The sequence below is a fragment of the Papaver somniferum genome, chromosome 5, assembly GCF_003573695.1.
Source record: "Papaver somniferum cultivar HN1 chromosome 5, ASM357369v1, whole genome shotgun sequence".
In the NCBI taxonomy this organism is placed as follows: domain Eukaryota; kingdom Viridiplantae; phylum Streptophyta; class Magnoliopsida; order Ranunculales; family Papaveraceae; genus Papaver; species Papaver somniferum.
In genome coordinates this window covers 54,459,460-54,470,336 of record NC_039362.1, presented here as the reverse complement: position 1 = coordinate 54,470,336, position 10,877 = coordinate 54,459,460, and the positions used below count along the sequence as shown (strand labels likewise).

General features: G+C 37.3%; 1 protein-coding gene across 1 annotated transcript; it reads left to right on the top strand.

The window, feature by feature from the left end:
* Positions 1–6,014: 6,014 nt before the first annotated feature.
* Positions 6,015–9,511, top strand: LOC113281596. The gene is made up of 3 exons (XM_026530384.1): positions 6,015–6,143; positions 6,918–8,653; positions 8,790–9,511. The coding sequence occupies exons 2-3, from the start codon at positions 6,928–6,930 to the stop codon at positions 9,107–9,109; spliced, it is 2,046 nt and encodes a 681-aa protein (XP_026386169.1). The 5' UTR covers positions 6,015–6,143; positions 6,918–6,927; the 3' UTR covers positions 9,110–9,511.
* Positions 9,512–10,877: the final 1,366 nt, after the last annotated feature.

Sequence of the window (10,877 nt, the reverse complement as noted above, 5' to 3'; positions counted from 1 at the left end):
GCATTTCCTCATAGGTAGGATCCAAATTATTAGGTCCTAGAGTCTGGAAAAACTCAGATAAGAACCTGGAATCACAAAATAACCTAAATAATTTAGGATCCTCTAAGTCAATTAGGTATGACTTACATAGTTGACCACAGTCAGAGTAGTGGTCATTCTGAAGCAAATGTGTCGATTCTAATTTCCTAAAGTACTTACGCTTAGTCTCAGAACTTAATAAGTGACACATTTGAAATCTATACGTTCCCACAATTGGAAGAAAACTATTTGGTGGGAAAAAAAATTCAATCTGGGTATCATAGCCTGGGCAAACCACATCAACCAGAGGATGGGTTTCTAACGACTGAACTTTTTTCAGGACATCATTAGGTTCGGGAAAACGAGTATGAAGGTAATCTTGCAAAATGGTCGAGGCAGAGATATCAAGTCCTAAGTGTGTGGACTTTCTGAGAGTTAAAGGTAAGGCACTAGGAAAGTGATAATCACCCCCAAACTTAGAGTTTTCAGTGTCTCTAGATAGACCTCTAATTATTTCTTGAATTTCCGTATCTTCAGAGTCCTTAAAATATTCAAGAGATTCTTCTAAGTTATTATCAGGTAGTGCATCTTTACTCATCTCTACGGGTCTATCTTCTTCTTCCAAGACTATTGTTTCTAAGTCGCTAGACTCTAAAACAGTATTTTCGAAATGAACCCGTTCCTCTAAACCACTATCGGCTTCGTAATCAAAAGGAAAAACTACATCGTCTAAAACGGTGGTATCCCTAATCAAATCCTTGTCCTTTTGAATAGGTGAATAATCATAAAAATTATTTGGATTTGAACTAGAAATAATATAATCACTATACAGCTCAATTGGATTACTAGACTCCTGATCACTATGCCTACATATTTCAGATTCTTCATTACTGCTATCCTCATCATCATAGTACGAAGATGATTGAACCTTATCTAAATAAGTAGTGTCTTTTATTCTAACCTCGTCCTCTAGTTTAGGCAAATATTCACTATTTACATCAAGGGTAAAATTGGAAACACTATTTTGGAAATTTAGATCTTTTAGAGAAATTCTATTCTGGGTCTCTAACAAAAGCTTTTGGGCCGACTCACATGAATTCCTAACATAATCTAGGAAATCAGGTAAAGAAAGTTCACTCATTGCATTATTGTAGTCCATAACTAAGTTATTCATTTCAACGAACTTAAGTGTTGTCTCAGCTAACTTACGTGTCGACTTAAGTAAAGAGGAATTAGCAGAATTTTTCTCGTATGACTGATGGTTGTGAGGATAGTGATTGGGCTCACCATGGTATGAACCATAACCTTGAAAAGTTTGGCGTTCCCAACCACTATTCCCACCATGGTAATAAAACTGATGATGTCCATATTCAAATTCTGGTCGATATTCATTGTATTGGCTTCTATCATACCAGCTCGACATTCTTAATTGCAAGGGAATTCTAGACAATCACAAACAAGGCTGACTCGACCAAATCAAACCTATAAAATCTAGCAAACAAAAAGCATGATGGCTCCACTTAGATTGTTTCTAGACCAGCTTCTATCTTTCGAAAGGGAATTCGTTACAATTTAAGCAAACCCCTCTGGAATCAATCCGAGTCAAAGTAAGTTGAATTGAGGCGAGGGAAGCTCAGTGGAGCTTTGATACCCAAGGCCTCACCGCTATCACAAGGCGGCGCAGTCACGCATTCAACTCATAGAAACCATCATGAAATTTGAAGTGTGCTTAAAGAGCAACCAATATTTTTCGAACGAGTTTCCTATTAAGCTCGTTACCCTATTGGTCTCGTTCTATTCAAAAATTTAGGCTTAGGTTCGCGTTTGGTTTCGTTTTCCTAAGGCGGGCAAGAAGGAAACGGTGATGAAATCCGAGTCCTTATCTTGAATTGGCCAGGCCTTGCCCTTTACTAGGAAATTAAAAACAGTCCAAATTCGTCCTCAATCAATGAATCACCTTAAGGAATACAGTAAACCCGCTGACAGGAGATTCGCGAGTGTTTCGATGGACTTACCTCCCGTACCAGACGGGGGATGAACCGTTGAAGTCGGCTCGGGCCACGACTCCTATGTCATGTACGAACCCGAGGGGCCGAGACGATATAGTAATCGTCGTCCTTCCCTGCACACAGTTTATATATATATATTTTTTTTGTTTAATAATACCCTTCCGTATGGTTAAAAAAAAGAAATAAAGTCCAATTGTTTAAAGTCCAAAGTCCAAAATAAAAAAAAAAATTACAGTTTTCCTCACACACTCTAAAAAAAATTAAAAATTAAAAATTAAATCCTAAAATTGTCATTTTTTCTTCTCTTTTCGCTTTAAGCTTTTTCCTCTCCAAGTCCTTAGTGCTCCACTTCGAACCTGTAAATCAAAGAAAAAAAGACAAAGTAAAAAGGAACAAATAATAAAAAAAAATAAACCTAAAAAAAAATAAAAAAAAATCTATATACAAGTCCGCGTCGGCGGCGCCATTTTGTTGTAATATTTCGATTGCGGTAAATAAGAGTTCGATGCTCGGACTTGAAAAGATTTTTAAAACAAAAATATATACACAATATTTGTCACAGGATCAAGAGATACTGGGACTCAGGATTTCACCAATTCTTATACTCATGCGATTCAATTATTAATTCTAGACAATTAAAGCTTATATTGATAACAAATATCGACTCTTACTTTGCCAAATATAGATTTTGTAAGTATTATATGTAAATTATAAGCATGATGCATCAAGAATCTCATGGATTAAGCATACATCATCAGACAAAATCACAAATAATCAATAAAAATCATAATTCCATTCATAATAGTGCAAATAGTCATAAAAGAATTAAATAAAATTAGTCATGCATAAAGAATGGCTTCCTCCATCATCCCAGTATTGGGGTTTAGCTACTCATAATAATCATGTTCTCAAAATACATACTTGATGCTCAAAATATGATTAAAAGAGTGAAAAATATAATACAGTGAAACTACGACCCTCTTTAAGCGTCCAGAAAAGAACGATACCTCAGCGCTGCTGTTGATTAGCGTCGCTGGTCTGCTGCTGTTGAATAACGACGCAAGTCTGCTGCTGCTAGCACTGTTGAAGAACGACGGCCCTGGAGGGTCCGTTCTTCGTCTTCCTCCTCGAGCAGCAGCAGGAAGCTTTCCTGCAGCTTCCTGTTCTTCGTCTTCTAGCCTCTCTGCTGCGTCTCTGTGGTCTCTAAACTTCCCCAAACTTCTTGATAATCTTCTCTCACTTCGCACCAGCCTTTTTATATACCCAATCAGCTCCAAAAATCCCGAGAAAATCTCTTCTATCGGCGACTATTCTTTTATTCTTCTTCTCTGCGTGCAGTTGAGAAAATCTCTCCTGTCACTCCCTGTACGCGTTTTTTAGTTATAAAATTGCCACCAAACTCTTATCAAGACTTGAACAGGACCAAGTATAGTTTACTTCAGCGTAAAACTCTCCCAGAATCTCTTAAAAATAGCTTTGAAAGTTAAACAGAGAGTACGTGTCCTGTTTGGACTTTGATCGCTTCCTCCGACTTATACAACCCAATTGGTTGGGTTAAATCACTTGTAACAGGCCTGTTTAGTCTATTAGAGTCCATCCCAGTCGAGTTTGGCGATTGAGTCTCTTTAGAAATCGTCCAACAATCGAATCCTAAAAACTGTTCGTGAAACATTTCTTTTCCCGCCAAAACGTTAATTTGAAATGTGAAGAAGGATGCCCCCTAGCCAGTCCCGGTCTCCCTCTAGCAGATGCCTGGAAATGGGTCACCCCTTAGTAATTAGGTTACCCCTTATCCAAAGTGAGAGTCCGTATAGTAATTTTCTCCCACGAGCGCAAAAACCATTTTTTTAGCCAATTTCGCCGCAAAAGCTTATTTCTCCAAAAATACCTACAGGGACATAAAAATCCATAATAAATATAAAATCGAGCACTAATAATATATACAATTGAGATTATATAAGACACAAAAATGTGCCTATCACTATGTTTTTGTTGGTTCCAACAATAACAAAAAAGTTATGCATAACATGTTATGCAAACATTTTCCGGACTGCATAACAAGTTATACAAGAACTTTTCAAACTGCATAACAGGTTATACATCTATTTTCATAGCTGGATAACCTGTTATGCATCCATTTTCGTAGCATCTTAACAACTTTTCGAAACCAGTTGGAACAATAACATTTTTAAAAACAATTGAAGGTTTCAAAAAAAAAAAAAAAGTGGTACCGACGATAGCACACCTATGCTCAGCCATGTTAACCTTTTGTTTTGTTTACTCGGCAGCACACTCTAACAAAAAAAAAAGTGGTGGGACAAAGAATTGTTTTCATTTGCCGAATAATAGCTTCTCCAATGGTCAATGTGAATATTTCATATGTGGCATCACTTCTAAGACATCATTTGAGCAAAAAATCCTAAATATTAGGAAAAATAAAGTTTTAACTCCAATCCATAAAGTTTTCTATTATTTGTTTACTTATTTATAGGCACATAATTGGTTAAAATCCTTTCCCTTTTTATTTTTTAATGACTTTTATTAATAAAAATGTGACTAGGATGGGAAGACATCGTCTAAGTGAATGTCTAAAACTAGAGGTTCACGAGGATGTGTAACATTTTTTTTGCCACATCATCTTCACATCAATGGGATAGAGATGATTTTTAATAGATATTGTTGTGGATCCTACGTGGATTAAGATTTTTCCTTCACACACATTCCATTGGAGAGGCTCTAAGGGGACCTGGTGCTCTGAAGTTAAGAAACCAGTGGGTGACGTGTCAAGGTCTACACCACATTTCATTTTCTTATCAAGCCAGAAAAACTCCAATCTTATTTCGAGAAGCCGCAGCCAAACCACGTTTCATTTTTCTGTACCATTTTCCTATCCCTTACATTTCTATCAAATTCATTTTTTTTCTTTTTTTTTTTAATCAGAATATCAAATTCATATTGATAGAATGGGATCTTTGGATTAATTGCTGGGTTTCATCTATTATCGTTGACATTTGTTGTGGATTGATTGGTTTCCTGTACAATCCGAGATTGGAACTGAAATTGATTTCATGATAGAAGAATACACAACAATTAGGAGGTGAGTGGAGATGGCAAAGATCGATGTTCAAATTCAGTTAGAGAGATGAGTCGGAACTGAGAAATTGATTCACCGAATCAATTAGGTAAATAAATGATCGATTGTTGAGATTTATGAGAAGATACAGATGGTGGAAGAAGTGAATAGATGGGGTTATGGTGGTGGCGAAGGTGGTTGTGATGGCATCTGGTGGTGGTGATTTGGTGTTGCTGGCGTTTTTTTTTCCTGGGTAAACAAAGTACTTTGATTTTGGGGTGGCGGCGGTGTTCGAAGTGGTGGCGGTGCCGGTGACCGAGGTAGTAGTGGCGGTAGAGAAGGAGTAGGTGGTGGAGGCAGAGAGAAAGAGAAAGAATACGATGGAGGAGAAAGAGAGAAGAAGAAGAAGAACGAAGAAGAGTACGAAGAACATATAAAATCTCGGGATAAAACTTAATTTCAATAATTTTGGGTTTAAAAATAATTTTTTCCTAAAAAATGGATGCCCGCCTTTAAATTTTTGGACAGAATTTCCCAATGGAAGAAATCTGAAAAATGGATGTGACCGTAGTTTTCACATTTTCGACGGCAAAGCCACGTTAAAGATTGTTTTATATGAAGACCACAGAATTTCTTAGTCACGCAATATGATTCCATCTTTTCACGTAGACTCCTAACGTGTTTACTACTTAGTACTTACCTTCTATCTCATTATTTTTGTCTAGATTTTGACAATATTTTCTGGGTATTAGGTATAGTAAATATCTTTGAAAATCTAATTTTATTCCAAGAGACATATTATTATCTCCGAATCTCAATGACAACAGCAGATGGACAGTCGTGACTGAGACCCCTCGAGTCCTTCTGTCCTTTTTCAACTCTTTTAATCATTCGTCTATCACCTTCAAGTTTCCTCATCACCTCATTAGTTTATTGTGGTTCAACAAAACCAAGACTAGATTTTTACAGCATCATCAACACTCTCCTCAAAGTTTCTTCCTTCTCCTCATCTTTTACCATCCAAACAAAATCGTTGTTAAAAAGTAAGTAACTTGACTCTCTGTGTTGTTTTTCATGGTGCACTAAAACATGCCAATCGTTTCTTCTAACTGAGAAAGTTAATTAGTGTTTGATCTATAGTTATGGGTTTTTTTTCTCTTTATTTATAGTACTTTTTTTCTTTCTCTTTTGCCTCATAGGGTCTACTCAACATGCAGTAATTAAAATGAGATTGCTTACTGCTGTTTGGGGTTTCTGTTCATAAATCATGTTCATAGTGACTTATTTAGTTAGTTACCTCATGTGTATTGCCTGGCCTGGGTGAAGTAGGTTTAAGCTTTTTATTTCTTCTTGACTTATTTTGTTTCTATATCTGGATGTATCTCTGGGTTTTTTCTATGATTTGGATGTTTTGGTTGTTTTAATTGAAACTAAAACCCTTGTTTATCTTTAGCTGTTAATTAATGAAGCTTTGATTGAAATATCCCTTCTTCATTCTGCACTGCTGTTAACTCTATTGGCTTTACTGAACAAACATCTAGGGTCATTTATGATATTTGACAAACATGTGGGTTTTTGGGTTACATTTTTTTATTGGATTTCATCTTTTCTACTGCATGCTCATTTTCTTTGGTCTAGTATTTGCTAAACCAATTGTGAATGGCTGTTGAGTTCCCTAGCTATATCATAGATAGATTCATACAGCATTTTCTTGTTTAGGATTATGGAGGTCTAGATTCGTTTACATTACCATTAATCATACTTGTACATTTGTTCTTATAATGGGAGCTTATATGGACCTTGTGTTAAAATCCCAGAGGAGTACAGATGAGGAACAGTTTATCACCAGAAACAAAGAAACCAGATGAACACAGTGAAGTTCTTCAATTGTCCGAATCGAGTTCTTCTTGGAAGATGGATTCCAGCTCTGGCGACTCCACCCCTGTTGAAGCTAGTACAGACATTCGAAATCATCGTACACTTCTTCATAAGAAAAAAGGTCGCGTCAGGTGCAATTATTGTGCAAGGGAGATCTGTAATTATTCTCGTCTTAAGAAACACTTAGGCGGAATACGTGGAAATGTATCACCTTGTGTTGAAGTTCCAGAGGATATTAAGGTACAAATGGAGAAAGACAGCCTACCCACTTTGTCCGGCAAGAGGAAACACGGCGTTGTTATGGAGTATTCTGGATCAGAGCAAAAAGATGAGATGCTACAGGTTTTGCATAACCCCAAAAAGAAAAACAAAGTGAAGAACAAAGAAGAAGCTGAAAATGACTCATCCAGGCAAACCCAGAGGTGTATCGGCAGATTCTTTATTGAAAATGGAATTGATTTTAGTTCTGCAAACTCATCTACCTTCAAAAATATGGTACATGCTTTGGTTGGAAGTGGATCCACGGAACTTAAGGCCCCTAGTTGTGATGACCTAAAAGGGTGGATCCTAGAGGAAGAACTGAAAGCAACGCAAGAGCATGTGCAGGAAGTTGTGTGTTCTTGGGGAAGCACTGGGTGCAGCATATTGCTGGATGGATGGACAGATAAGAGTGGGCGAAATATGATTAATTTTGTAGTTGATAGCCCACAGGGTCCCATATTCTGGAAGTCGGCCGATGTCTCAGATTCCATTGGAGATGTAGATGCCATGATCTCATTGATAAGTGGAGTTATTGATGAGGTTGGAGTGCAGAATGTGGTTCAAATTGTGACATATACTACTGCGGGTTCAATGGAGGCAGTGGGTAAACAAATGACAGAGAAATATAAGAGTATATTTTGGACTGTTTGTGCATCTCACTGCATTGGCCTCATGTTGGAGAAGATAGGAATGTTGGGCACTGAGAGAGTACTCAGTAAAGCAAAGGCCATTGCTAAGTTCATTTACAGCCATGAGACAGTATTGAATCTCATGAGAAAACACACTGGTGGAGTGGACCTAGTTAGTTCCTCCAGGATAAGATCAGCGATGCCTTTCTTAATATTGGAGACAATCAAGTCTCAAAAGAAAAATTTGAGGAACATGTTCGCTTCGCCAGAATGGAAAGACTCGACCTTGGCTTCTACGGCTGATGGAAGGATGGTGTCTGGTATGGTCACTAGGGAGCCTTCTTTCTGGACTGAAGCCGAGATGCTTTTGAAGGCAAGTGTTCCGCTTATACGTGCTCTGCATCTACTTAATGGAGAAGATGATAGACCTCAGTTGGGCTACATATACGAGACAATGGGTCAGGTCAAGGAGCAAATAAAAAAGAACCATCAAGGCAGGAAAAGCAAATATCAGCCTTTGTGGACAGTCATCGATGGAATTTGGGATGACCAACTCCATAGCCCTATCCATGCAGCGGGATACTATTTAAATCCGGGTCTCTTTTACTTTGAAGATTTCTGTGCTGATAGTGAGGTTAAGACCGGATTTCTGTGCTGCATCGTACGAATTCTGGAGGATAAACGTGAACAAGATTTGATAGCAACACAATTCAAAGAGTATAAAATGTTAGGTGGAACTTTTGGTTGCGGGGATGCTATCGATCTAAGAGCAAGGCTTGCTCCAGGTATGAAGAAAATTAACTCTAGTTTCCATCTTGTCGGTTTTTATAATATTTTAGTTTGTTTTTATCAACTACAGGCCAAAACTTAGATCCTGAATTGATATTAGCATTTGCATTGTGATTGTTATTCTGCATTCAGCGAAATGGTGGTCCTTGTATGGAGTTGACTGCCCCGAGTTACAACGATTTGCTATAAGAATTCTGTCTCAGACCTGTACTGGTGCCTTAAGATATGGTTTGAAAAGGAGTCTGACTGAGGAACTGCATACGAAGGGAAGGAACTTTATAGAGCAAAAACGGTTGACTGAGCTGACATTCGTTCACCATAATCTCCGGTTGCAAAATTTGCCTGCTTCAAACTCAGGTAACACTGACATATTTCTTGAACCGATCGATCCAATGGACGAATGGATTGCTGGCATGGAAGAGAAAGCAGCTAAACAAATTGGTAATGTTTAAATTAGCTGGATGATCAGTAAATAATGACTGTGGTGGTGCGAATACGCAATTAGTTTGTAGAAAGGTAGGGAATTTAAAATTTGGAAGGCATGGAGTGGCTTCAATAGAGACAGAATGATACATTGTTTTGAGGTGGATAGGAAGAACATATGCATGAATTAATCAGGAGCTCCTTTTTCTTTGAACGCATCAGCATTACTTTCCTTATCGACTTGAATCAAAGAGTTGTTTCATGGAAAGAAAACTCTAGAAATAGTATTAGAGCACACAGAGATGTATATAAAGCCAAGAAGATGCAGCCTCAGTGGCTTGAGGTAGTAATTTCAAAATTATGTGTGAACGTATGGATAACTTATTTTGAATCTCTGAATATGTTAATCAAGATTACTTTTCTTTTTTGAAGCATAATCAAGATTACTAATGTTACTCTGGAGGGGTTTTAGGTTAGATTTTGGACGATACTGGCTAATGGTTTACAACTCGGGTGTTATTATTAAGTTGAATGCATGATATTCTCAATTTTTGGTTACAGTTCTTTTCTCTTGTACCTTCTTGGATTATGTAATCATGCTTGAATGTTTTTCTTTTATTGCACTTAAGTCAAGGTTAGTTTGTGGTCCACTTGTTTTACTGCAGAAGATGAACTAAATAAAGAAAGAGAGACATAGACTTCACGAGACTTTATTACTGAAGACTCCGGAATAAAGGGATTTTTCAGTGAAAATAGTAGTCAGCAAGACTCAGTATTGCTAAAGGCGGTACCAGCATTAGGGTGCTGGTACCATTTCATATAAGACAAAAAGTTTGTAAGCAATCCTAGTTGTCGGATCACTGAAATGGTACTAGTCCTGCTAATGCTGGTACCGCCTTTAGCAATCGTGAGCAAGACTTGGGATGAATTTTCTTTCACTAACAATTTCAGCAAACATTAAGCTTAGTCTCTCCTTTGTGCATGCTGTTTTCAGTAGATGCAAAGTTATTGTGTTTAAGGTTCTCAAATGTGTCTTGCCTCTTGGGTTTTTTGTCACGGAAAAATCAATAAAAACAGTGCAAACAATTCCTTATAAACTTACAAACCGGCGAAAATATAAGATCTTGGAACGTTAAGATGAATAATAAGTAAACCAAACACAAACAATAATAAGCAGTCGATATACACGATATGTATACTGTATGTTAGGAAAACCGTGGGTTACATGTTTTAGGACCTTTTCCATATTGAGAGGGATTTTCTTATCCAATTAGGAAAGAGTTTACTTGGTGATTAAGTTAGGAAAACTTTTTTCCTAAAGTTAAGTATTTTTAAGGGCCATGTTTGTGTTCTCTATATCTATTACTAGAATTGTAGGTTTGTTGGCATCCAACCTAAAAGAGTGGTAAATCTTTGTGTTTAGGATTTTGCTCTCGTTATTGGGAGGGTCGAGTGCTATCGTGAAGGTCAATATTGGTGTGAGAGAAAAACTTGTAGAGAGGGTATTGTGCAAATGGAGGATTACTTATTAGGAGCTTTTTCACTTTCTATCAAGTTCAAAAATTGTTCAGATAATTTGGAATGGCTGTTTACATCAATTTATGGAGCAACAGATTCTGGTTATTATAGTCAATACTGGCAAGAGCTATCAGATATTAGGGTATTATTTGATGAGCCATGGATAATTGGAGGGGATTTCAATGCAATCCTTGTACAATGTGAAAGAAACAGGCCGGGTGGTTGTATATCTAGTAGAAGGCATTTCAGAAGATTTGTTAGTAAGCATGAGTTGAATTA